Source organism: Liolophura sinensis, chromosome 6 (genome assembly GCF_032854445.1).
Source record: "Liolophura sinensis isolate JHLJ2023 chromosome 6, CUHK_Ljap_v2, whole genome shotgun sequence".
Taxonomy (NCBI): domain Eukaryota; kingdom Metazoa; phylum Mollusca; class Polyplacophora; order Chitonida; family Chitonidae; genus Liolophura; species Liolophura sinensis.
In genome coordinates this window covers 33,118,577-33,145,887 of record NC_088300.1, presented here as the reverse complement: position 1 = coordinate 33,145,887, position 27,311 = coordinate 33,118,577, and the positions used below count along the sequence as shown (strand labels likewise).

Below are 27,311 nucleotides of genomic sequence, written 5' to 3'. Positions count from 1 at the left end.
ATGCAAATACTAGCTAGAGCTTGTAAATTGTAGCTGATTGGTAGATATGAGGTGCTGATAGTAGCACAATCAATAGTAGATAGTGGTCACAATCTCTAATTTCCGTTGATATATTCCAACGTTCTGTCACGAATTATCCAGAGGTCTTTTATTTAAATATTGAACATATTGAAGTCAATTCATGCAAAACTGATTAGGACTGGCTGTAGAGCCGCGCTTTGGTATGTCCTGTTAACAGAACAAATATACTATAAGCTTTCACTCGGTAACCAATAAAGGATTAGTAAAGCAAACACTTAAATTATTCTGTGGTCTTTGCCGAAGTGCAGGAGAACCAATGGTATACACCACTAACCTGAAAACCTATGTACAGTGCGAAAACTGACCCCGTTGATGGTACGTACACTGGGATAGAAATCTCAAGCATACTGAGATAGCAATAACGAACGTTGGGAAACTGACACCGTCGATGATACACGAAGACAGCAATTTTGAGGACAATAACTGCATGTAACGATAGAAAACTTAAGTCAGTGGTGGCATACTGAGATAGCAATAACTAACGTTGGGAAATTGACACCGTCGATGATACACGGAGACAGCAATCTTGAGAACAATGACGCAGTCAATGTTAATAAAAATAGCTTGAGAACACCAGCTCATAAAGTTTGGAAACTGACCCCGTCAATGAAGCATTGAGACGGCAATCTTGAGAACACTAGCTCGTAAGGTTTGAAAACTGACGCCGTCGATAATACATTGATACCCAATCTTGAGAACACTACAGCTCATAAGGCTTGGAAACTGATTTTGTCATAGCAGCGAGCATGCACCGATTATGTCTTAGAAAACACACGGAAACTTTACGCCTAATGTTGTCAAATTCTTTATAAATATATTCGCGGATCTACTATTTTCACCTTTTATCACCTCCATATGTGGATGTTGGTAAATATATACACGTCATGAAGATTAACTCGGCAACTGTTCAAACAAAGTCCACTTCATCCAAACATGCGGTATCACAGACGGGCTCCTAGCGTGCATGAAAGTTTTGGCATATGCTCAGTAAAGTCCGCTAAAAATGTTTGGGCAAAGCAATCACAGCGCGTAGCAATGTAGATATAACATATCCATTCAGTCATACTCCTTACAGAGCATGACCTGGGCCGCTCTCAAACGTTCGCTTCACATCACCGCCATCACAAGCAAATCTTGTACTGAAATCTCGAACAACACCGAGGCCGCTGTCTTCTCATAGTGATGAGGCATAAAGTGATTTCAATAAAAATACAAAAATAAAAAAAAATTTTAAAAAAAACCCCGAAAACTCCTAACACTTGCGTTTGCTTCAGCTAAAGTTCCACCTAATTTTAACCATTATCTGAAACAATTTTATTGACTAATATTAAATGGATAATTCCCAGCGAGAACACAAGTTTTGAAACTTAGTCTAAAGAAGCATACCCGTACGTCACACCGGCTCTAAAGGTCAATTTGCTGAATTGCTTAGTGAGGGTAGTGATGCCAAGTGAGTGTACCGGTGGAGAGTGGCGCATACACTGTAAGAGTATGCTATACATTATATGGCCTATATCATCAGAAATGATGACTCACGCGGAAGGATTATGATGAAATCTCAGTGCAGACAGGTCACGTCATCAGTAGTTCCAGTTTGGGATCACAGTCTATGGCATGACCACATAGGCCTAATGAGATACAGCGTGGGCCTTCGTATTCTCGAAGAATATACTGTTCATATGGTTAGGCGTAGGCCTATTATGTAGATAGCCAGATTAGATTCGTTCACATTAGAAAGTGTGGTGCCAGGTTGCTCACTTCTGCTATAATTATGCAAATTCTATATGTTTTTCATCATGATATAGGCTCACTTGGTGATAGGGGCTTACACGTACGGCAGATTGTCAAATCAGCGATGCATCAGCGATACAATCAGTTTTACACGGAAAATATTCTTTTACACAGAAATTAACATGGTTTACAAAGAAAGTTATCTTTTTTAAATATATTATTCAGAAATAGGCAACAACTGGAAAACTTTATTTTAATGAGAATATCATTTTCACATAAATTTCCATTTCGTATTTAGGCTATATAGGCCTACCAGTTCCGCAGTGAAAATATTTTATTCCACCGCGGTGAAAATGATTTCGATAGCGGTGAAAATGTTTCAACCGTGGAAAACATTCTTTTCACCGCGGTGTTCAATTATTTCAATAACGGTGAAAATATTTTAAGCCGCCGTAAAAGACCACACCTAGCAGTAGGCATACCTCCTTGGCCCAGTTAACAAAGGCATGCTATCCCAATCATCGGGCAAACAGGGGGAACACAAGAAAATTTTGACAAACGACTGGGTCAATGACACTTATAGTGTTAGTACGCTTGGTTCTAGATCAACAAGCAAGGCAAAACTTGGAATTAGAATTTTTAAAAGCTGCTATTGCGTCCTACCAGCAAACAGAGCCTGGTGGCTGTGACCATATATACATGCATTTAACAAGTGGAATTACCCGCAAGGGGAGATAACTATACACAGGAATCGGATGAAACGATGTGGCAATCACAGGGAAAGAGTTCTAGAACATATTGCCATAATTTTAAGTAGTTTTCCTTTTTCACCATCCATTAGCAAACAGAAATTAGTTAGATGTTCATAGTGTGGGACTCATTCCTATTTATCTGAATCTAAGACATATTGTGGAGGTGTTTTGACATTGGAAAGTGTCATCGTGAGAGCGCAACAACAACAACACGGTGTATTGTACTGTGAGTGTGAAGGAAAACTAAAGGAAAATGGTTTTAGCAGACCTTGGAAGAAAAATTACCTCGGCCTTAAGGGGTTTGAGCAACGCCACAATCATAAATGAAGAGGTATGTGCTTTTATTATTTCCCTCAGGTCTTTGACAATAATGCCACATTCACATGTCATTGTGGATCTTAAAATCATTGTGCACCTTCAACATTTTGATATAAAGTGATGTAATACTAGCATGCTTCCCTTTAAATTAGCGTGATTTTTAGAGGAATCCTTTTCCTGTCTTGTAGTTACAATTTAAATAAAACCATTGTTCATCTCTTGGCTAAGAGCTAGTTTAATTAAATGTCTATTTTCAACAATTTCTAATATTTACCTGCAATAATATTTAATAATTGAATACTCCGAGATTTCTCTGACATTAGGTTTGACCAAGGAAGCGCCCAAATAAACATCACTTCACGTTTGATTTAAACGTGTATGTGTGATTGACAAGATCTTTTTCTTTCAAGTCAACACAAGAAGTTGACATGTGCCGCCATTATAAAGTGGATTTTTAAGCCCTCTTCTTTCTGCAAATGCTTTGTGGAATGGACTGGTTGACTTTTTCAGTTCAATGATTAAACATTGAGGCAGGTAAATTTCAGACATTGTTGAAAGTAAACCCGAACATTTAATTTAATTGAACTACATGTACATGTTGACTTAGACCATAAGCTAGCCAGTGTACATGTAGTTGATCTAAATCCCCTGTAAACTGAAAGTTAAAGGTGACACTCATCCCTGATTTGTCCCATATTTCTTTGCTTTGCTGCATAAGGTGTGACCATGACAGTTTTGTCATCTTTTTGCTGTCAGGAGAGTTATTTTCTGAAAAATAATGCTGTTGTAGTCTAAGGTAATCTAAAGTTTACTCTCTGTCAAGCAAGCACATTAACAGAAAATGTACAAACATTATAGAGATAACAGAAATAAACAATGAATGTGAACAATGTTCATCATCAATTTTAGATAATTCTTAAATGTTGTATACGGGTTGTCTGTGGCCTAGTTGTTAGCATGCTAGTGCAGCACATAGACCCAGGAGCCTCTCACCAATGTGGAAGCTGTGACCTCGGTCCAGCTCATGCTGGCTTCCTCTCCAGTCATACATGGGAAGGTCTGTCAGTAACCTGCTGATGGCCATAGGTTTCCTCTCACCATAATGCTGGTAGCTGACATATAAGTGAAAATATTGGCGAGTATGGCATGAAACGGTCAAAAATCAATGAATAAGTAAATCTTGTATACTAAAATGTGTGTTTCAGGTATTAAATAGCATGCTGAAGGAGATATGTGCAGCCTTATTAGAAGCTGATGTCAATATCAAGTTGGTCAAAGGACTCCGAGAGAATGTCAGGTTTGTTAAAAAGTATAGTGATTGAGAAACAATCATAGGAACAGATTTTGTGTTCACTATTAGTGTAATGTTAACAACTGCATTCAGCCTTCTGAATTTATGGTAAGTAACAATTGCTTCTTGCCCTAACCAAAACTGATGAAGATCTTTGGCGATACTAAATTATTTTTACCCTTACATTTGACCATTGCTGATTTATTCTGATACATCATACTGTGTAAAAGCATAAAGGAATTAAATATAAAGCAGTAGGGCTTGTTTTCTTTCACAGGTCTGTAATAGATTTTGATGAAATGGCAGGTGGACTGAATAAAAGAAGAATGATTCAGTCTGCTGTGTTCAAGGAACTTGTCAAGGTTGGTTGTTTCGATTTAAAAGTGATAAAATAAATCATGTAAAAGAAAAAAATAAAAACAAAATCCTATAGGATTATCATTCATCAGGATCAATATTGCTAATTATCATATTGTAGCAAGATAAGAGGAATATATTTCTTGATCCTGGACAGAAAGCACATACTTGATCTGCCTGCTATCTTCTCCAGTTACTACTGTTTTCATAACTTCTGTTTTGAACAAAACTAGGAATAGATTCATTAAATAAGAGTGTGATACATTTTGTGTCTTTTTCCATAGCTTATTGACCCTGGTGTGAAAGCATGGCAGCCAACCAAGGGCAAACCCAATGTGATCATGTTTGTGGGCCTTCAGGGCAGTGGCAAGACAACCACATGTACTAAGGTATGAACTCGCCTTAATAACATATCTGATTTTAAAAATGTATTATTTTGTTACAGGCCTCCAAAGTCTTCATGGATTTATTATATACATTGTGAGAGAACTTTAATTTCTTTTGGCATATACTACAGTAAATCAGTGATAATGGCATGGAATATTTCACAACTATGTGATTTCTTTCAGCTGGCATACTACTACCAGAAGAAAGGTTGGAAGACCTGTCTGATCTGTGCCGACACATTTAGGGCTGGGGCGTTCGACCAGCTTAAACAGAACGCCACAAAGGCCAGAATACCCTTCTATGGAAGGTAAATGAATGAGATAGCAGGTTTTCTTCTTTATTTGTGCAGCACATCAGCTGATGTAATATTGTTGGTTTCAGTGATCTATGTAATTTACTGTCTGAAGTTATTCTAAACCGATGTCAAATAAATTGCAATTAACATCTTTTTATTTTTTTTTTTGTTTTACCTACTTCTGCTTAGGCCATGATTCTTTGAGGAGCATGTAACTTCCTGCTATTTAAGCATTTACATGAACAGTTACAATAAAACCCTGACCTAGGTAAACTCACAAGAGGCCATGTTTCATTCATTAGGTGTGACAATGTGCCAATTGTTACGCTGTCATCACTGCTCTGGATTTACTCTCTGTGATGTTCATTTTTTTTATTATCAAAGATTACCTTGTTTCGCTAAACATTTAGTCACACGGACTTTATAAATGACCTTGTAATTATTTTGTAGTTTTGTTATATTAGGTGAGCAGTTGCCATTTGTTCTGAAATTGTGTCTCGGTACAATTGAAATTTTCTGTTTCATCATTTTGCAAAGTGAAATAATTAACCAACATTGTTTTTTGCCATCATATTTTAGCTACACAGAAATTGACCCTGCTGTCATAGCTGCAGATGGTGTGGATAAGTTTAAAGATGAAGGGTTTGAAATCATCATCGTGGACACAAGCGGCAGACATAAACAACAAGAATCATTGTTTGAGGAAATGTTACAAGTGTCAAATGCTGTTGTAAGTTTGTCTATTGTATTTATTTAATTGGTCCTTCCACAGCGGATGAGGTACATGTAGCTGAGTGGTTCTAGTTTACCTCTTGCTGATTCGCCTGCTGCTTTATGTCCATAATTTTCACAATTTCTCCGTTACTGGAAATATTTCCAGCAACCTGCGGATGGTGGTGTGTTTCCTCTGGGTTTTGTTCGGTTTCCTCCCACCATAATGCTGACCGCCATCTCATAAGTGAAATATTCTTGCGTACAGGGTAAAACAGCAATCAAATAAATATATAATTTCTCCATTTTTTACCATAGTTATGAAAGCAGTCTGGGACATCGTGTACTCGTGCCATAATTGGATCTGTAACAAAAGAACTTCACATCAGTGCACGTAGTGCAAGACACACTCAAAAAAAACAGTTAGATTCTTTTGTGTGGGACCCAACATTTGGCCAAAAGTGCAAGTCACCTATAAAATACAAAACTGTCAGCTCTAATAATAAAACATTGCACACCACTTAACAAATAAAAGCTGAGTTGGGTCACACCAAAGAATTTAAAAATGGTTCTTGTTGCTGCCTCACTTGATTCTCCGCATCGAGAGGTTAGAGCAAGGAACAGGACTGGTTGGCCCAGTCTCAGTACAATGTAACAGCAGCACTTTGGCGGCATTGACTCACCCTGCCTCAAGATAACATAGTATATGTCCACACACCTAATGACTCTCCATCATAGATTGAAATTTGCCAATGTCATACTTCTGTAAAATGTGACCTGCTTGTTTCAGAACCCAGATAATGTTATATTTGTGATGGATGCCACTATTGGACAGGCTTGTGAAAGTCAGGTAAGATTAATATAGTAATATATAACTAAAACTAAAGTTTTAGAATTGCTTGTGCTCTTAAAAACACTTCTGGATGTGGGTTTATTTGCTCAGTGATCTTGGCTCAATAGTACGGTGCACACCTCCCAACAGTTGGCACTGGGGTTCAGAACCTGTATTTGCAATTCCTAAGAATTTCCAGATTCTTACAGGTGAAAAATGATTGAGTATTACATTAAACAAGAATCAAATAAATAAATATATAAATACTTGTTGACGTAGTTTATTCTGCTTTTTGCAGGCTCGAGCATTTAAAGAGAAAGTAGATGTAGCTTCCGTAATTATAACGAAACTAGATGGCCATGCCAAGGGAGGAGGTGCTCTTAGTGCGTAAGTATACAGAGTTATCTTTCTTTTCTGTATCATATATGTAACACTATATTGACATATGTATATGAAATATATATTTTCATCAACTGCAAGTTGGAAATGTTATTTCTGATTCTGCAGATATATTGCTTGAGTCAGCCCAAAACCAAAGACTTTAAAAATGGTACTTGTTGCTGCCTTACTGCCTCACAAGAGCAAGGAAACAGGCCTGCCTGGTGTGGTGTTAGTATAATGTGACTATATGGGGGGTTATGTCTGGTGTCTTTGGCATGTTACTTCAAAGGCGACAGCACATGTACACTTCGTTGTGATATGACTGAAAAAGTGTAAAGTAATGTAAAATCCAAGGCACACATACATAAATATATGAGGAATGTAGACATATTGAGTACCATATTTGTTTTTATTTAGTACATGTATTTTACATTTATTACAATAATATAGTTCCTGTGTATTTTCAGTGTGGCCGCTACTAAGAGTCCCGTCATCTTCATCGGTACTGGAGAACACACCGACGATTTTGAACCATTCAAAGTACAGCCATTTGTCAGCAAGCTCCTAGGTCAGATTTTCTTTCTGTTGTTACATATAATGTGTGAGTGGTACAAATGTAGAGTTACATTGGTGCACCACTTCAGCTGCATGGTGCATGTACTTCTATACATATTTGTATATTTAAAGCCTAATTTGGGCTTCCATGGCAGTGGGGTTAACACTCTAGCACGCCGCAATGACCCAGGAGCCTCCCACCAATGAGGTCACTGAGAGCTCAAATCCAGCTCATGCTGGCTTCATCTCCTTCATGCTAGCTGCTGTTATAGGAGTAAAATATTCTTGAGTATGGTGTAAAATGTTTTTGCTCCAACAGTGTTTTCTGTCGTTTTTCTGCAAAACTGCAGAAATTATCCTCATAGGTCACTTAGTTTGGTGACCATTTTAAATTTTGGGCAAACCTTTAAACATCTTCTCAAAAACCAGAGTACACATACTTCTAAAATTCGATATGCGTCTAGAGCAAAATGCTCTGTACTTAAACATAATCTGAAAAACATTCTTGAAGACTGCTTTGAAGGTGTGAAACTGCATGCAGCTCTAATTTTTTTTGTATTTATGATGACCTGCCTTCACCTGCATGCAACTGTTCATTATGGCTGAATTTTTTTAAATAATAAGGATGAACCCAAACTGAAGTTTTTTTATTGGAAATTTTTGATCAAGGAATATGTTCCCGTAGAGAGCATAGATGTATTTGACTTAATATTATCTTTGTTTTGTTTAGGTATGGGCGACATTGAGGGGCTGATTGACAAAGTGAATGAGTTGAAGTTGGATGACAATGAAGAACTGATGAAGAAACTCAAGCATGGTAAGCCTTTGTTATATTTTTGATGTATCACTCCTGTAAACATTTAGTTCTATTTGCCATGTTTTGTTAAGAAGAGCTGCATTTAAAAGGCCTGATATAATTTTCAAAATTTGTTCTTTTACGTGTATTTTATTATATTCAGTGTTGCAGCATAAATAGAAGTGTTATCTGCATTACTTGGACTACAGTGTAACAGTCAGTATAAAGTAAATCGTTTCCCGTAAATGAAGACGTCTTTCTGGTGTCCTCATTTTTCACAGCACATCATCTACAGTCAGTATTTCATGTTATATATGATTGTTCGTTTTGTTTTATGACAGGTCAGTTTTCTTTGAGAGACATGTATGAACAGTTTCAGAATATTATGAAGATGGGGCCATTCAGTCAGATAATGGTAGGTTAAATGTACAGCTATTGGTGTGAACACCGATTGAAAAAAAAAAAGCTTCCTATGCTAAAAGAAACATGGAGCAATGGCAGTATTTTGTTGCGAAATTGGGTGAAAAATTATGCAGTGTAGTTTGAAAAGCCAACCAAGTAAATAAATGTGAAAAGCCCAATAGAATATGGCTGGAAATGGAAACAGTATAATGTTTGTTGAAACGTGATATTTGTGGGAAGGTGTGCTGGCAACCTGCGGATGGTTGTAGGTTTCCCCTGGGCTCTGCCCGTTTTCCTCCCATCATACATCTAGCCGCTGTCTTATAAGTCAAATATTCTTGGCGTACAGCGGCAATCAAATAAATAAATGAAACAGGATATTAATATAGCTAGCAAAGTTATCTCCCTTGATGTTAAAACTGTACGAAACTTTTTATGTGTAATGTTGTATGTTGTAGGGTATGATTCCAGGCTTCAGTAATGACTTCATGACCAAGGGCAGTGAGCAGGAGTCCATGGCTCGGCTAAAAAAGCTCATGACCATTATGGACAGCATGAACGATGAAGGTAAGATTCGAAAGACTTTCTCAGCGAAGAGTTATGATTGCTTTTAGCTACCTTAGAGGATTTATGAAAAGGTACTATAAAACAAAGAGTATGGTTTAAAGGAAAATGAAGAAATAAAAAAGTCATATTGTACATTTTTGAGGCATGCTGTACATGTTGTCTCTCCAGTAAAGTTGTTGACAGCTATCGCCATTGACCTCACAAAAGCAGGCTACTTAATTTCCGGACTGACCACTGGGGTCCTAAAAAAACTGTAGAGAAAACCAAAGAAGAAAGCTAAGAAGCTTTTTTGTACTTTCATATGTTAGGCCACATCATATATCTGTATTAAAACATAAAAAAAAAAAACAAGCGGTTAATGTAACCTATTTTCACCAATTCACGAAAACTAGGTTTTTTTCTGTCCTCTGTGTTCCATTTTATTTGTGTTAAAAGAACAATGTGCACTGTTTAAATCTGTTCTAAGTGTGAGGTTTAATACATCTCATTATAAAGACAAATGGAACATTGCAAATGAGAAGGTATAAAGGATCAATGAATATATTCAATGCAAATCACCTGTGAAGAATAATGTCATCTCTTTTCTTGAGTGTATTACATGCTTGTTCTGGTTGATTTTATTCATCTACAAATAAATTAAAAGATTAATTCACATAATTATTTATAGGAATATAGAACATGAAGTTCAAGTAGAAATGTTTTCAACTGTGCAGTTCAGACAGCTTATTTCATGTTTTCATGTTGCAGTCTTCATGACACTGTTAAGACAATGTTCTGTTGACAGAACTAGACAGTTTGGACGGAGAGCGTCTATTCACACGACAGACAGGGCGCATTCAGCGAGTTGCAAGAGGCGCAGGTGTCTCGTCACGAGAGGTCAGCGAACTTCTAACTCAGTACAAGAAGTTTGCTCAAATGGTGAAGAAAATGGGAGGTATCAAGGGTCTTTTCAAAGGTAAGTGACAGGAGTTGTCCATCTGTCTGTCACATTTGTTGTTATGAGCAAGATATCTTTAAAGGGTTTCTACCAATCAAGTTCACATATCCACACATACACAGTGGCTTGAGGTCACTCAGGGTACCATTGTGATTGGTTTTTGTGAAAATACATAATCCAGTGTGGCTACTGTCAGCCATCTTGGCTTTCCTGATCATCACACCTCATCTAGTGAACAAGATATCTTCTGACAGTGGCTTGAGGTCAGCAAATGGACAGATGATATTGTCACAATGTTGTCCTACTGTTTACCATCTTGGATTTCCTGGTTGTCACACTTTTTCAGTAGTAATTTGAGAATAGTAATTTGTCTTATAATAACGCAGTCAAGGGCCTAGTGGTCAGCCTCGTCCAGCTCATATTGGCATACACATGGGTTTCTTCCCACCATAATGCTGGCCATGGTGGTATAAGTGAAATAAATAAACACAATAACGACGGACTTGTCAACTACTAAGCTGCTTTCTTGACAGTGTCGACCCAATTACTTACATCAATTATATAGAGATTAGTGCACAAGCAGATTCATGTGAGATATGAAAAATTTGTAAATTTAGAATGGTTTTGTGTTTTGGTAAATCTTCCCCAGGAGGTGACATGACAAAGAATGTGAACCCAGCCCAGATGGCTAAACTGAACCAGCAAATGGCCAAGATGATGGATCCAAGAGTCCTACAACAAATGGGTAAGTAAACCGATGGTAGACAATACTAACAAGCTGCTGACTTCAATGGCTCAGTGTCCTAAAGTGTTTGCCTCTCAGCAGACAGTATTCACTTCACCAAATTGTGAGTTCAAATCCAACTCTTGCTAACTTTGCAGGTAACTGTAAAGGCAGTATTTTCCATAGGCTTGGACTGGTCTCCTCCACCCATTAACATGCCACTGTCATACAAGTAGAATATTTTTGAGAAGGGCACTTTTTATGAGCAAATATCATGTATGACTGTAAAATGCTTGTCCAGTAATATAGGCATCATTTCAGAGGTGCTAAAAGTCTAGTTCATGTGTTTTCTACGCGTATAAACATGAATAATACAAGATAGATCATTAACCACTGGCTTCTAATTGTCATGAATGATATTGTACATTTTATGGTGTGTTTGCAGGTGGAATGTCCGGTCTCCAGAGCATGATGCGACAATTTCAACAGGGAGCCGCTGGGAAGTTTGGAGGCAATATGTTTGGAGGTGTAGGAGATCGGTGACCTAACTGGACATTGCCACTAATTGTTTGGGATCCTCGTTTATCAATTGCCTAACAGGCAGATATATGATATAAGAACTACGTCAAAAAATTAAAACAGGCAGATATATGAGATAAGAACTATGTCAAAAAATTAACTACATGTACCTTCAGTGCATGATAACTGTTGCAAGAAATCACTGTGTGAGCCGTGAAATGGCAACAATTCCACATGAGGGAATGACGAAAAAAAAAAAAGTAAGAAAACAACAGTCAGAAAATTTTCAAGCCACACAACTGTTAAATAGGTACTGCCATCAAGGGCAATAACTCTGGTGGTGATACAGGTTGTCTTTTGGCTTACTGTTGTTAAGTTATATGTAAATAATATATCGTGTCAGATATCATAATGGGGCCCTTTCTGGCTCAGATGGTTAAATGCTCACTGCCACTGTCAGGCACTTGACCAATGAGGTCTGGTGTTCAAATCCTGCTCTCACTGCGGGGCTATGGTTTCAGTCAGGAGGTTTGTCAGGTGCCTGCTGAAGGGTGGTTCACTCCAGACGCTCCCATTTCCTCCGCCTTTAAACCTGGCTGGCATTGCAAAAGTGAAGAGTTCCTCAGTGCCGTGTTACAGTAACTAAATATTGGTCATAATGCCGTGTTACAGTAACCAAATATTGGTCATAATGCCATGGGTTTTTTTTTTACGATGACCGATCTTAAGAGTCTGTCAAAAGTGAAATGCAAACTAAAAAATCTGTTGTCATTAATAAAAAGATTAGTTAGGCCTATGTACCTGTATAGTGTTAAGAATATTTGTGGTTTAAATATGGATAAGGGTTCTTTTCAGTGCTGTAACTGTAATTATTTACCTTGACGAAATTAATGAAATGAAGAAAATTATCTTAAAGCAAAAGATGGAGGATCACAAATACATCTAAAAAATTGTGTAGAATTTTGTAATAAATATTCAACATATAACACTCCAGGCTGAATTTGATGTGTATGAAACATTTATGTGATACATTTCAGATTTTTAACGTTATATTGATTGGTTGGTTGGAAATATGTTTTAGTGGTATCCAAGCCTGAAATCACATGAACCAAGAAATGCAAGGCTGCATTGATGGATTCTCTTGTTAAACTTTACCGTGGAGGTAGAATGGACTCACTCCATGTGTCAAAAGGGTACTTGTGACATACCACAAGGCATAAAAGTTAATTTCTTGTTGAATGAAAACTCAAAGTCCTGCTGTGTGGTATCATATATTGAACTTTTTGAAGAGCCTGACTGGTTCTATTCTACCTTCATAGCTTTACCCACTTTTCAATTGTATTTATGAGAGCTACTGATGAACATAACCATTTCAGGACCAAAAAGCTGTGAGTCGTTCACTGGATTGTCTTAGTAACTAATTAAGTTTTTGGTCAAGTTTAACACATCACTACGTGTAATTAGTGTACCGGTACTACAGAATGGAATGGTCATTGGCTATCTGTTTTTAGGCTGCTCCATGGAGCATCTGTCTGTATTATTTGGGTTTTTTCTTTATTTTTTGTTGTACTGTTCCATATTGGTACTTAAGAATATTTCACTTCATTTCACTTACTCACGAATGGCCAGAGGTATGAAAGACCTGAACTGTGTTTGCTGACTTAGTGAGTCGTGTGTTGCAGTGACTTAATAACTTTGTGGAAGGAAGACAAACAAAAAATAACATAGCTGTTTCTCCCTCAAACTCCCTGCCATAGATACAGCAAAATTTATGCAAAACTTTTTTCGAATCAAGGGAAACAACTCGTATACGGATTATGCGTTGAAGGATCAAGGGAAGTAACAACGGTCCAGGTACTGAAAGCGTTAAATCCTTCTAAATATTCGGCTGCAGTTAATAATATGTAATCTGCGAACAAAAATAACACATTTGGGTCAATCAACATTGATTAGACATCCATAGGAGGTACGAACCGAACATTTACCATTAGGTACGAAAGGTTGGAGCCTACATAAAGATATTTACACCCGGGACAATTCTAGTGGTGTTAAATTTACATGCATTCATTGAATTAATCATGGTTTGATGCCGTTAGTTAATTTGTTGACTCATAAATCCCTCATAAAATACCTCTATTGTTTGCCTGGAAAGTAGCAGGTCTTGTTTTATTGTTACACACAACTTTAAGTGAACCCAGCCGTATAAAACAGTTGCCAAGATTATATTGTATTTAACATATATATATATATATATATATATATATATATATATATATATATATATATAATATATATATAAAGATTGTTTAGAGAGAAAAGAAATCAACAACAACAATGTGTGGAGTTCATCTGTTGCTATGGTTCTTATTTCTAATCCCGATACCAAGCAGTTATATTTCACCATTTTGAGAAAGGCGTTCTGTAACATAAATACTGACACGTGGTCGGATAGGCGCCATAATGGTCGAAACGAAATTTGATTGGTTGCTATAACGCTGAACTGGCTGTTGAGCCATATGTCACTCATTCGCCCAGCATTAGAACTAACACCAAATAAACAGAACATTGAGTGACAATTTTAGATAGAAATATATCTCTTTTGGAACACAAACAGTGTATACAGTGCAAAGTGATATTGTGGTTCTCCTGAGGTACATAAATAAATGTTGCTTCAAGACAAGTTTCTAATGTAGCGAGGGGGAACTTCCAGAACAGCCTCTATCGAGGATGGGCATCATCACGTGACCTAAATAGATCGCAGATGCGACAGATCGAAAAAACAAGGAAGGATCAGTGAGATGGGGAGGTAAAGTTTATCCGGCGTTAGGATACTGTATTTTTCTTTTTGCTTGTTTATAATGCAAGTGTGACTACTGTGATGGGAAATGGCTAACTTGCGCGCAAAGTTCATTTTGCTGATAGGAAAATGCGCCTTCAAGGTGTTCAACTTCACGGACACCATCAGTGTTCCCGCGCGCACTTACTGTGTTGCACTTTTAATTTTACACGACTTGTTTGGCTTCCCAAGTAAATGAAATAAGGCGTAAAATACACAGAAAAGACTGATTAACAGAAGAATTACTTTGTATAAACTAAGTGGGCTTTTGGCATCTTATGGGAAGCTGGATACGTAGTGTTGACAAAAGAAAACGATCGGTTTCGGATAGCTGTTGTTGTTGTTGCTTTGTATACACTTTGCTTTGTCGCTTCCTCTTCGGGAGAATCATAGGGTATCGTGTGATGAAGCGTGATGAAATGATGAGAACTGAAACAATTTACAAATTTAGAACCACAGACAAGTATGATAAACTGTTAATTTGGTGCGAGAATTATGTCGTTGGGAACATGAATGTATCGTGCTCCAAATAAACGAACCCATGCACACGCCATATTCGCACGTGGCGCAATGGTCACACGTATACGTCCAAGACTGTTGGCTAACTGCCAAACTAGACATTTTGTCACTAAACAGACAATAGTGTTAGCAATTCACCATACAGAGAATAAAGAACAATAAGTTTATTCAAAGATGATGTCAAGATTTGAAATAGGAATGCTAGAACTACAGTTTTACAATATAACTTTTGTTATGTTCGTTGTCTCATTTTTCAGTGCGCGGGCATGTAGTTTGACAGAGCTATCTCCAAGTCAATTCAGTATTTGCCACATTCTTTATTTGAAAACATATTACTGCTCAAGTTAAAACTGGGATGTTTTATTTAATGTCCTGTAATTTTACAGTAATAGCTAGGAGCTCCATGGAGATGTCCAACTCGGCTTGTATAAGGTAATGCTTGTGTTGTGACATTTTGTGATTATTTCCTTTATTGTCATGTTCTGTTACAAATTTATGATACTGCTAACTTTTGAAGTGGTTTTCTTCTGAACAGGGAGTATGTCTGAAGAGTCAAAGAAGACCACTTTCAATTAGATCATTACCTCCAGTAGCGTCACCTTGAATGAATAGCGAACACATAGAGGACAACATGTTGTTGAATAATAGGTAAGTTTCATGAATCGGTAAATATTTCTGTCTAACACATTTTGGAAAGATGGTATACATGGGTTAAAACTGAAATATTGTAATGCAAGATTTAATATGCAAGATGAAGCATTTTAAAATAGACCTACATACAGTAAGCATAACGGGTTCCAAAGCATTCAGTTTTCCTTGACGAGTTGGCTATCACCTTGACGAGTTGGCACAGTGACCCAGAAGCCTCTCACTAATGTGGTTGCTGTGAGCTCAAGTCCAGCTTATGCTGGGTTCCTCTCAGACTATGGCTGGGAACGCCTGTCAGCAACCTGCAGATGGTTGTGGGTTCCCTTTGGGCACTGTCCAGTTTCCTCCCACAATAATGTTGGCAGTGGTCGTGTATGTAAAATATTCTTGAGTACGGCGTAAAACACCAATCCAAAAAATAAATCAAATGAATCAGTTTTCCTAGGACTTCCATGGTCTAATGGTTAGTGCTCTAATGCAGCACAATAACACAGGAGCCTCTCATCAATGAGGTTGCTGTGAGTTGAAATTCAGCTCCTACTGGCGTCCTCACTGGGTACATGGGAAGGTCTAGCAGCCACCTGCAGATGGTCGTGGGTTTCCTTCCACCTTGATCCTGGCTGTGGTCATATAAGTGAATTATTCTTGATCACAACGTTTCCCCCCAGGCTGTGCCCGGTTTCCTCCCACCATAATGCTGGCCGTTGTCGTATAAGTGAAATATTCTTGAGTATAGCGTAAAACACCAATCAAACAAATAAATTTCCTTCTCACAGGCAAACATGCATCTATTGTAAATGGAGGTTAATACTTAATAAAACATAAAGTTGCCATGAGTTCAGGTCCAGCTCCTGTGGGCTTCCTCTCCGACCGTACATGGGATAGTCTGTCAGCAACATGTGAATGCTCAGGGATTTCCCCCTTCTGTATGCTCATCATAATGCTGGCCACTGTCATATACATATAAGTGAACTACTCATAAGTATGCCGAAAGCACCCATCTAATAAATGAATAAATTGTTGGACTATCTGGATTTGTTCTTTCGACCAGACATACTTGAACAAGCATACAAAACTACGAAAAAGTGTATCAGCTTTCCTGATGGGGCATAAAAATAGTTTTGAACTAAACTTTTCATGAGGCCCCTGCTGGTTCCAGTAATTAAACAGGCTGCTTTGGTGACATCAGTAATGATAACCGTCAAAACAACTTTGTTGGGTGAAGAGCCCGATGTAGGGCTCTAAGCTGGTCTCGCATTCCCAGTATGTTCATCGATGACCTCATTGCTGAATATTTGCAACCATTGGTGAAAAAGATGCATAAAATAGAGGGGCTATTAAGAATATGAAACAAAAGCGAATAGATTTTTCTCATTTTTCGACATGTATTTTATGTTCGTTGAAGCTATTCTTTTAGTTTTATAGTACCGTTTCATGTACAATTTAATAGGTTAAAATTACCATGAGGAAAAAAACTTGAAGTTTAAGGTAAAGAAACAGTTCCTGAAATATGGTCCCAATTTCCAAGTGGTATAAATACAGTAGGTCCTTCCAAAAGACCAAAACCCATTTTGAATCAGAATTTTTACAAAAATTGACATTTGCATATGAAAAGAAATAAAATAACTTGAGCCTGTTGGTGTACATGTCTTCAATGTAGGGAAATTGTCATGGCAGATTTCTCATATGGCTTCATTTTCTTTTTGTGCTATGAAACGGCTGTGCAAGATATGGATGTAGTTATCTCCCCTTGGTCCATTGATGGGAACTATTACTGACATCCACTGTTACATGACGTGTGACTTGACATGTGACAAATGTTTTTTAAACAAGCCTATGGTGTAAGATCAATATGATGAAAAAAATATGTAGCCACTTTGAAAGGTTGTAGTCTTGTCTTGCAGAGGTATTGAAAGGATGGGACAATAATTCCTAAGTATTTTTTCCTGGTCCCAAAAGGGTTGAAATCTTTAAAGACTTTACGAAAGGGTTTTTTTTTTCTGATTTTTTCTGAAGTGAGCTATGTCATGACCACCATGAACATCAGAAAATCAAGACTAAAGTTCTGGGTGCATCTACATTGACAATCGAAATGTAACCAACAAACATGAGCATACATGCATGTATGTGAATGCATGGTTTTGCCGATTATGATATTAGAGAGATTGAATTATTGTTATATTATGGTGAAAATTCCCCTAACCATCGACCTCACTGCAGAAAACTTCAGTACAGCATCAGTTACCCATTAAATGGATATTACGTGGAAGAATTTTTTTTAAAGGTGATTTAAAGCTGTTTTGAGGACAGGTGAAATCCTTCTGGATAGACACAGTAGTTTTTTCCTTATTGTGTTGAATCTTTGAGCATACAGTGTTATGCATATATATAGATAATTGTATTCAATAAATTCTCACCTGAATAAAATGTAGCCAAGATTGATTAGTTGGTCCACAAGGTTGTAGGTTTTATTAAAGCACCTTGTTCTTTTTCACTTGTTATCCTGGATGGTTTTGTTTCCCATTCAACTAAAATGATCTTTTACAGTTGTTTGAATAACATATGGATACATGTGTACATTAGCATTTTCCAGTGGTTCTTTGTATTTCTGTGTTAATGGATATGGTGCAATTCATTATTTGCACTGAGATTTCCTCACCATTGGCAAAACAAACATATACTTCTGCCATTGTCATTAATGGCAAATGTAATATATAATTTTCTTACATAATGTGTTGTAGGGGCCTTCGTGTGTCAGTTGGTTAGCGCACTAGCGCCATATAATGACCCAGGAGCCCCCCACCAATGCAGTCGCTGTGAGTTCAAGTCCAGCTCATGCTGGCTTCCTCTCTGACTGTATACGTGGGAAGGTCTGACAGCAACCATTGTCCTGGGTTTCCTCCAGGCTTTTTCCGACCATAATGCTGGCTGCCGTCGTGTAAGTGAAATGCTCTGTGGTACGGCATAAAACACCAATCAGATAAATAAATAAATACATAATGTGTTGCAAGTATGTGAGCATATGATTGTGAATGGCGTACATCACAGAAATCAGATAAGATTGCAAGATTGGAAAAGTAGAATGCAAGATCCACAAGTGACAGATAACTTAATCCAAATGGTTCACCAAAAATACATGTAGAGGTCCTACAAGAAAGTGAGAACGTCAGAACTATCAAATTGTGAGTCTCACGTGAGGTGGAGGGATTTGGCTTTTAAGTATCTTAAAAGGATCATTAAAAAACAACAGATAATATAAACTTGTATATTTCAGAAGAGGGATGGAAGCAGTAATCCACTTTTAATCTAGAATTCTTAAGGGGGTGTGCCATGTTATGGAAAGTAGAAACATAATATCACGTTCCTCATACCTCAGGCGGATTTAGCTAAATGGTACAAGAGGGTTCCTAAGACATCAATGGAAAACAGCTGTGTTCCGTGATTATAAAAGAAACTCATGCCTGACGGGCTAAAAGTTGATAACTAAAAGTTAGCTGTCGATTTCTCAGTATGTGCGGTTGAGCTTGCTTTGAAATGTGATCAAAGAAAGGCATGCATTTTAAAATATATATATATATCAATGTATCACTATATCTGCATATATACAAGTGGTTTAGTGTTCTTTCCTTTTATTTCTCTGGTGGGTGGAGAGTGACGGAGAGGTTAACATATTTGTCAGTCATTGTTATCTAGGATACAGCCTTGGACAAATAATTCTTAAAATTTCACCACCGCCATCGCATTGTACCCAAGTCAAACACGTTGAATAAAATCTGAGATGAGAAGAGAAAAAAAAGCTTCATTCTGTCCAAAGACAGACAAAATCCACACAGGAAGAATACCTATAGCACCCTGTTTTGTTACCAAGTCGCACTAATTCATACAAGGGTTGATTTCTGTTGTTGGGTTTTTGTCATTCTTCCGGTGTTGAAAGAATTTAAAAATCTTTTATTCCTGCATTACTAAATTTCTATAGCATTTCACAAGAAATGACATGCCAGACAACTCAGAATCGGCTTAGAAAGGCTCCGTGTTCTCCAAGACTGGCGGTCTGTGATATCCTTAAGATTCTAGAGACATTTGCTTGATAATACAGAATAGAATATGAGCCCCATAAATAATTGATTTATGGTCTTTAGGCTGATGGTTTCTCAGGTCAGAAGTCATTTCTACATCACATCCTCACTACTTTTCACTCTGACAACCATGATGTCAAGATACCAGGCTGTTATGGTGTTTCCAGCGTCACCACAAAGAACAGACGGCATAAAAATAGGTGGAAGCCCATTGTGTGGCATATACACAAGTGTTTTGTTGCTACTAGCAACTTGCGGCATATTTATCATTGTCCTTAGTGGCATGGAGCGATTCTCTCAGAGACAGGGTCACTCAGAGACTCATTGCTGAGATGACCATTTGCTGGTCACTCGGCCAGCTATTGGGTAATGGATTAATAGGTATTGACCTGTGACCAAATTGGCTGGATTCCAAATCTCTTGTGGGGAAACAAGACCAAGAGCTTCATTGGTCAGAGCCAGATCATACAGAAAGGGATGTCCAATTGTTGGTCTCAAGTGGTGTCCATTATCACCAATAATAGCGTCCGTCTGTGACCTCGGCTACGGTGGAGCCATTTAGTACACCGTTGTATTATGACATCTACTGATTTCTGGTGGTAGAGGTCAGTTTCAGGTGAAAGTTAGAATAGGTTCATGAATTAAGTGGACAGGTTTTCTAAACATAGCAGAGGAAGACTGCTTAGTAGTGTTTGAACAGTGTTAGCATACATTGTTTTACTGTTTGCGTCATGTCATATTAATAACACGGCGATTACGCATTTTAATACTTTGTCATTTGTCATTCTAATAAACCACATTATTGTTTAGCAAAAGAAGAGAGGTGATTGTTTCTGTTACTTTCCATGAACTTGTACACATAATGAAAAAATTTGAATTAGATATCCAGGGATTTTGATTTGAGAGTATACCAAGACATTTATGAAGTTTAGTCAAATTGTTGGGCAAAGTACATGTCTAATATTAGTAATTGGATAATGCAATTAAAGTTGCTTTGATTGCATACATTTAGCCTGACTTTGAAATAACACAATGTTTTCTCTATTACCTTTCCAATCTCTCCACTGTTAATGGTATTAGAATATACCTACAGAGGGTGGGTTAAAGGTGGGTTAAATGGCCATCTTCATGACATACAATAAGTGCAGAACCCATCTGGCTGGGACAGCCTACAAAAAATTCATGTCATATAGCTTTAAGACGACTTGTAAAGTGAATGGCATATTGTAAAAGGTTGAATGTCAAAAATTTTACTAACAGGCAGATCGACATAGCAACTTGGAATTGCTTGTCACATCTAAAAACAAGATTTTGTCAGAGTAGCTGAAAAAAGAAAGGCATCAGGTGTGAAAACATTACATTGAAATTGATAATTTATCGAATTACAGTAAGAGAAAGTAGAAGGTTAAAAAATAGTGTAAGATACACGGAATTGTTGCATTGTACAGTAAGAAAACACTGGAAGCTGATAAGTCAGGTGCACATGTAGCTGTTATCATAACTGTTATCTGAACAGATTAGACCATTATCAAAAGTGTGTAATTCTTGGTTGGTTGGTTTTTAGGACTTTTTTGTTCTTGTGGGTTTTGCTTTCCTAACATGGGCATCTTTAGTAAATTATAGTACAATGGAGTGTGTTAGCAAGAGACTGATTGAGAGTTTCCTGTCTGAGTGATGTAGACACAAGCCATTTAGCAGTGGGGTGGAGTGGGGGTTCTAATTATATATTAATCAGGAGGTCATGTGTTAGGTGGTAAATGTTATAGCAGATAATGGGGGAGGGGTAAGACTGGTTGTTCTAGGAATGCATGGTGTGGTATGGGGCCAAGGGGTGCGCTAACACTCACAGAATCATAAATCTGAAGAACTCTGTGGTTGGACAAATATTGGATTCCTCTCTCCATCAATATTATGAAAAAATGGTACAGTCAAATTTATAAAGCATTAAATATTTCCATACATTTACACTGATTTTACCTAGAAATAGCCAGTTTATTATTACCCTGATGTTGTACAATTTGCTTGGCTGGCAGTGTGATGTTTTACGAAAGAAAAGGCATTAATTGCCCTGTTAAACAGTAAAATAAATAAAGATGCATGATGTACTTAAATGGATGAGTAAGTCTCACAGAATGGAAGAGGAAGATATTTTATACTGCGGATGGTCGTGGGTTTGCCCTCAGGCTCTGCCTGGATTCCTCCCACCATAATGCTGGCCGCCATCGTATAAGTGAGATATCCATGAGTACAGTAAATAAATAAATTGATATACTGCCTCAGGTACACATGGAAAAGGCAGTGCCTTCAAGATGGGAATTATGTTGCTCAAGACAGATTAAGGCGCCAAAAAAACCTGTGGATAGCTTATCTAGAAAAGGAGTAGTGTATTTAAAATCGGCCCAAAAAGTGCAAAAAGACTTTTAGTGTTGAAACTTAACAAAAAGTCCTTAAAAAGATATTTCTGAGATCCGTACATTTCTCAGAATCGAGCAAAGCGAGTACAATAGTTTGTCAATCTTTTCGCGTACGAAAAAACAACTTTCAGTGCAATTTATGCACCTTTTTCATTTGATCTTGGAGACAAAGCTACACTGGTTGGGTTGGCCGATTTGAGGGCTTCACAGAAAGGGTACACAAACTAATACCTTCAGAATATGGTTAAATGAACACCTTGTAAACATGTGAAAAGGTTGAAGAATTACTGTATTTGAAACCAAACAACCAAACAAACAATCAATACTTTAAAAAGCAAAAATGTAACGCATACATTTTTAACTTAGTTATGGGCGAAATTTGATATCAAGCTACAGTAATTGTCTTTTTACATTTTTATCTCCAAGTCTGTTCTCAAAACTTTGAACCATATCAGGGAGATATAGAGGGGCTGTGTGGAGTGTGCTGTAGAGTGTTCAAACAATATTTATCCTATTATCAGGTGCAGGCCTGTGGCTGGCCTGTAGCGACCTGACTACGTTAAATGACCTGTGTCATTTGAATGATATAGGAGGCTCATCTTAAAGCATATATAAGTGTGTAGGTATGCATGGAAATGCGATCATTTCCAGCTATCTGCTTGTATATCTACCCGCACTTGCCATAGGGAAGGAGTCGTAACCTTTGGTTAAGCAGGGCAAACTGAAGCCCCAACAGTCTATATCAAGTTTCTATAGTGCTCCAGTCCTAGGTTATCAGATTAAACTGTAACTGATCTTTGTATTCTGTCAGCTATGACAGACATGTGTGTAAGTGATTATCACTGTAGAGTCATTTGTGGTATGGATAGAAATAGTATTGATGGGAAATGGAGAATTTGTTGGCATTCTGTGGATGGAGAATTGTTCCACATGTTGCATCTCTGTTATCATGTCTTAGGTATCGCCTTACCTACAACATAGAATTATAAATACCAAAAGTGGCAATTCGATGCTGTTTAAACTGATGCATGCCGACGTGAAATGTATTTTGTATGTATTTGTTCTACATTTAGTATTTGTTGTCCAGGGTAAGGCATTAAACAACAGTCGGATAAATAAATACATTCATGAATAATTAAATATTATTATGAAAGAATCAAAGGTTAGACTTTCAAAAAAAGTGTAACCAGGAGTGAGATATTTTTGAGAAATACATTTATTATTTGTTGAAGTAAAGCATTAAACAACAATCAGATAAATAAACAATCAAATATTATTTCTTAATGAAACAGAGGTTAGACTTTGAAAAATTTATCGAAGAGTAAGGTATTTTGGAGACAAAACAGAGGGGTTCATCAGCAAGATTTATGTGCTACATAACTGCATTAATGGTTGTTTGAAATTTTTAACATTGCTTGAAATGCCAACCTTTAATAAATACTTTAAAACTACATGTATGAAAAATGTATGTATTCGACCAGTCTTGAGTCCTTACCAAGTAGGTCTTCCATGAAAAGATTTGACAAGAAAATAAACATGAAAGTGTTTAATCTTTTGACTTTCGTTACAGCCAGCTGTCTTTTGCCTTTAAACCAAACTGATGTTATTGACCATAAACGTCTTCCTCCAATCGTTCTGTTGATTGCCCGCAAGGGCAGCTGCTTGGATATGAACTGTGGTGACATAAATTGTAATAACACATTTGTAACCGTGTTCGAACAAAGTTCATGGTCTGATTTAATTTTAAGCTAAGATTTGAGTAGACACTGTTTGCTCCTGATAAGGTGACTACTGGGTATTCTGTGAGGCTGAAGTGAGGGTGCCAGCCCTGTCTCTAAACTGTTGTATGCGTGGCCCTTTGTGGGTGCTGGGATCAGGAAGGGACTTCGACCAGAGTTTAAAGATTGAGGAGTTATTGTTCTCAAGTTGACAGACCCACCTGCTGAAGGAACTCACAGACACATCTGCTTTTCTCCATTGTGGCTTTAACAGAGACCTGTTGCTATGGATACACATATACAATGACATGTTCGCCCTGGGGCACAGCCTGTATGGGAGACAAAATGTGTTGGTGACAAATGTTTCTAAGTATACAGTTTAGCTCATGCTGTGAAACCTACCAGGCAAAATGTGTTACCATCCTTAAAATAAACAGCAAGTGACGATGTCAACATAACTGAGAGCACTAAAGTGAACCTTTAGACCTAGACAGGGTATCACTTAGCATTGGCTTCTGTCAGCCAGGTAAAACAATTAGCCACCAGTGGCTGTCTATGTGTCTGGCTTTAATTCAGGGGTGTGAGGAGAGGGGGGGGGTCAATTAAACCTGACCCCCTGGGGCATTATCTCACTGACTGTCCTGCTGAGTGAAGCCAGTAGTTTTATTTACCAGAATATACACCTATTTATAGGTTACGCAGGTAGACCCCCTTGTGTGCCTGTCCCCTGTTAGACCCGCCCTAATTGCCACAGGTGTAGTACAGGTATATAAGAGACAATAGCAGCCTGGGTGAACATTCCGCTACTACCCTCCCATCATGACTAACTCCTGCTTATCCCCAGAGGTGAAGCTGGACTCTGTTAACCCTTATGGACTAATGGCAGGCACTAGGAGACAGCTATTCTTACCCCCAGACCACTGCCCACCAAGGCAAAGGTAGATATTCTTTACCGTTCACTTTTCAAAAAAAAAAAACATCCAAGAAAGTACATGTAGATATGCAGAATGTCACATGTAACAAGTTATAATTAAACTGATCTTTTCATAGTTGAGATCCCATGAGGGAAAGAGCTGCATAATACCATCAAGATGTTGGTGAAAGCATTTGGGAAAAGGTCACATTTTGCCACTTTGCTAGCGACCAATAAGGCCCAGTTGTACAAAATAACGTCACAGAAGCACAGAAGAATACTAAGACTATCTGGAAAGCTGAAAATTATACAAATCCAACGGATAAAAGATCACTGACAGCAATTCAGATATAGGCATTTTCCTATGCAAAAGACGACCGTTTTCTTCACCCACGCCATTTGTTATAAAGGAGATCACGTGGTCTGTAGCTTCCGATCCATCTTACAGAATTGACTATATTGCAAGTGTTGCAGTGTTAAGGTATTTTACACCCAGTATGCATTTAATTGAAGTGTATAGTTTGATATACATGTGTCAGGAGTTGTAAACATATTGAACATGACAGTTAACAACTGTCACATAAACGAAGTATGAAGCAAGCAGGTTGCGAGTGATGAGGGGAAAGGCCTACATTGTGAGCACTTCCACAACAAGCTTGTTTTGTTCAGTTTTACTGCCTCCATGGCAACATGCTGCAAAATTGCAAAATTTTGTATTGTGTAGGATTTTGGCTTGATGGAGCTATCCATCTCAGTGGTTGTGGTTTCCATGGCTACCTGATGGATGTTGTATGTAGACTTAGGCCATCATCTGGATGTGAGCTAGGGAGGATGGTCAGTTCTGAACATATTCATATTCCCCAAAGTACATGCAGTTCACTTGGTGTTTATTTACAAACAGCCCTAGAATTTTCTTCCGATTCCATCTTGAAAATTGCAAGCTTAGCAAAGATGGAGGGGGAAGTGAGAGAATTGTTCGGTTACACTGGTGGATATGTGAAGCCTGGCTAGTGGCCTGAGTGCAGAATTAAGGCCCAACCACATGGGCGAGAAAATACTCTTAGGGGAAAAAGAAGTGCTGGCTGGCTGTCTGTGGTTGCCTAGTAACACAAGATTAGTGGGTGAATTTTGTCAATGAGTGCAGCAGTCGGGTTGTATCCTGGCCTAGGAATATTACAACTGTTACCTAATATAAAAAAAATAGAGCGTTGATTTCCCTGCCTTTTTTCATTGGGGTCTTGTGGAAATGTAATTGATGGGAGGGCTTTAAGTAAGTGAAAGATGACGGAGAGTTAGAGGGGTTGGGTGTGGAGGGGGGGGGGGAGGGGAGATTGATCTATGAGAGGCCTGTGGGAGAGTGCTTAGTCTACCATGTGGTTGTTCATTACCCTGATCAGGGAGATCTGAATGTTATCTGAGTTTATCATATTTTTTTTAACTTTAAATGTTACCAAAACATTTTCATAAGTGCTTTACTTTTTTATAATTTGGTATAACTGAATATATATTTAATTACCCCTCCATCTGCACAAAATTTGAGAACATTTAACCCTTTTGTTGCTGTGAACACAAAATTCTGTGAAGATGAAGTTTAAACGTTGAATGTGAAAAATGAAAGGAAACCGCTTCATTTCTTTTTGATATTTTAGCATTTCATAGTCAAAATTTGCGTTTTGTTTGTGACATATGATGGCTATGTATGGACTTGAGCGGTGGTTGTTTACTCAGCCTGTATGTAATGGAATTTTTTCCTAGCTCCCCTCTCTGCCCTCAGTAGTCAACTTTTGTGTAAGGCTTGTAAGCTCTGTACCAGCCTGTGCAGCAGCTTGCTCACTGTTGCTTAGTAACGGCTTGAAGCATTAGTTACCATGCTGACCTGTAATAGAATGCAGTGAAAGACAGCAGATGGCATGTTGAGTCAATAGCAGGACACTTCTGGGCTGCCTTTGATAGGATATGCCTGAACTGTGAAGTGTATGGCTTACAGCCACTTCAGACACATTACATGTATAGGACTCTTAAGAAATTCAGTCGGCAAACACACACACACATACCACTTCTTAAATTTAAACAGTCTTAGCTAGACAAATATACATGAACTGTCTGGCCAAATGTTTTCATCTGTCTGTTGTCCAAGCTGAAAGCTAGTGGCAGAGAAGTTGATTGATTTGTGATGAGGATGAATGTTATGTATGGATTCCAGGAGGAAATCATTTAGAAATATGTGTACTTAGAGCAGGTGGCTGTTTTGTTATACTGGCGCTGTATATGTGAAATGTTATGTCGAGAGAAGCCAAGAGTGTTTAAGAATCTGTCGTATAACTTCACAAGCTGTTTCTAAAGAAAACAAAACCAAGAAACATTTGTTTTCGTATCACTTAGCTTATTGGTAGTGTTGAATAAGGAATCATAGATATCCTCCAAGTTAACAAATTTTATTTATTTATTTGATTGGTGTTTTATGCCGTACTCAAGAATATTTCACTTATATGATGGCGGCCAGCATTATAGTGGGTGGAAACCGGGTAGAGCCCGGGGGAAACCCACGACC

General features: G+C 37.8%; 2 protein-coding genes across 2 annotated transcripts in view; both read left to right on the top strand.

Annotated features, from left to right (window-relative positions):
- Nucleotides 1-2,575: 2,575 nt before the first annotated feature.
- On the top strand, nt 2,576-12,622 carry LOC135467832 (signal recognition particle subunit SRP54). Its single transcript, XM_064745717.1, has 15 exons — nt 2,576-2,895; nt 4,088-4,179; nt 4,451-4,535; nt 4,815-4,919; nt 5,100-5,224; nt 5,792-5,942; nt 6,714-6,773; nt 7,054-7,142; nt 7,604-7,704; nt 8,422-8,508; nt 8,829-8,902; nt 9,348-9,456; nt 10,241-10,411; nt 11,043-11,138; nt 11,563-12,622. Exons 1-15 carry the CDS (start codon nt 2,818-2,820, stop codon nt 11,658-11,660), a joined length of 1,521 nt encoding a protein of 506 aa, XP_064601787.1. The 5' UTR covers nt 2,576-2,817; the 3' UTR covers nt 11,661-12,622.
- A 1,763-nt stretch (nt 12,623-14,385) lies between these two features.
- The window catches only part of LOC135468736 (forkhead box protein N3-like), a 29,016-nt gene continuing 16,090 nt past the window's right edge, over nt 14,386-27,311 (top strand). Inside the window, exons 1-2 of the mRNA XM_064747136.1 lie at nt 14,386-14,442; nt 15,527-15,639. Coding sequence (XP_064603206.1) covers nt 15,596-15,639 — 44 coding nt within the window. The 5' untranslated portion in view covers nt 14,386-14,442; nt 15,527-15,595. The remainder of the gene's footprint in view (nt 14,443-15,526; nt 15,640-27,311) is intronic.

What these genes read in the sequence shown, in the direction of transcription:
- LOC135467832 (XM_064745717.1), top strand. Translation starts at nt 2,818, where the DNA reads ATGGTTTTAGCAGACCTTGGAAGAAAAATTACCTCGGCCTTAAGGGGT. An exon ending in GGAGGAGGTGCTCTTAGTGC is followed by an intron (nt 7,143 to 7,603) that starts GTAAGTATACAG and finishes GTGTATTTTCAG; the next exon opens with TGTGGCCGCTACTAAGAGTC. An exon ending in GGCCATTCAGTCAGATAATG is followed by an intron (nt 8,903 to 9,347) that starts GTAGGTTAAATG and finishes TGTATGTTGTAG; the next exon opens with GGTATGATTCCAGGCTTCAG.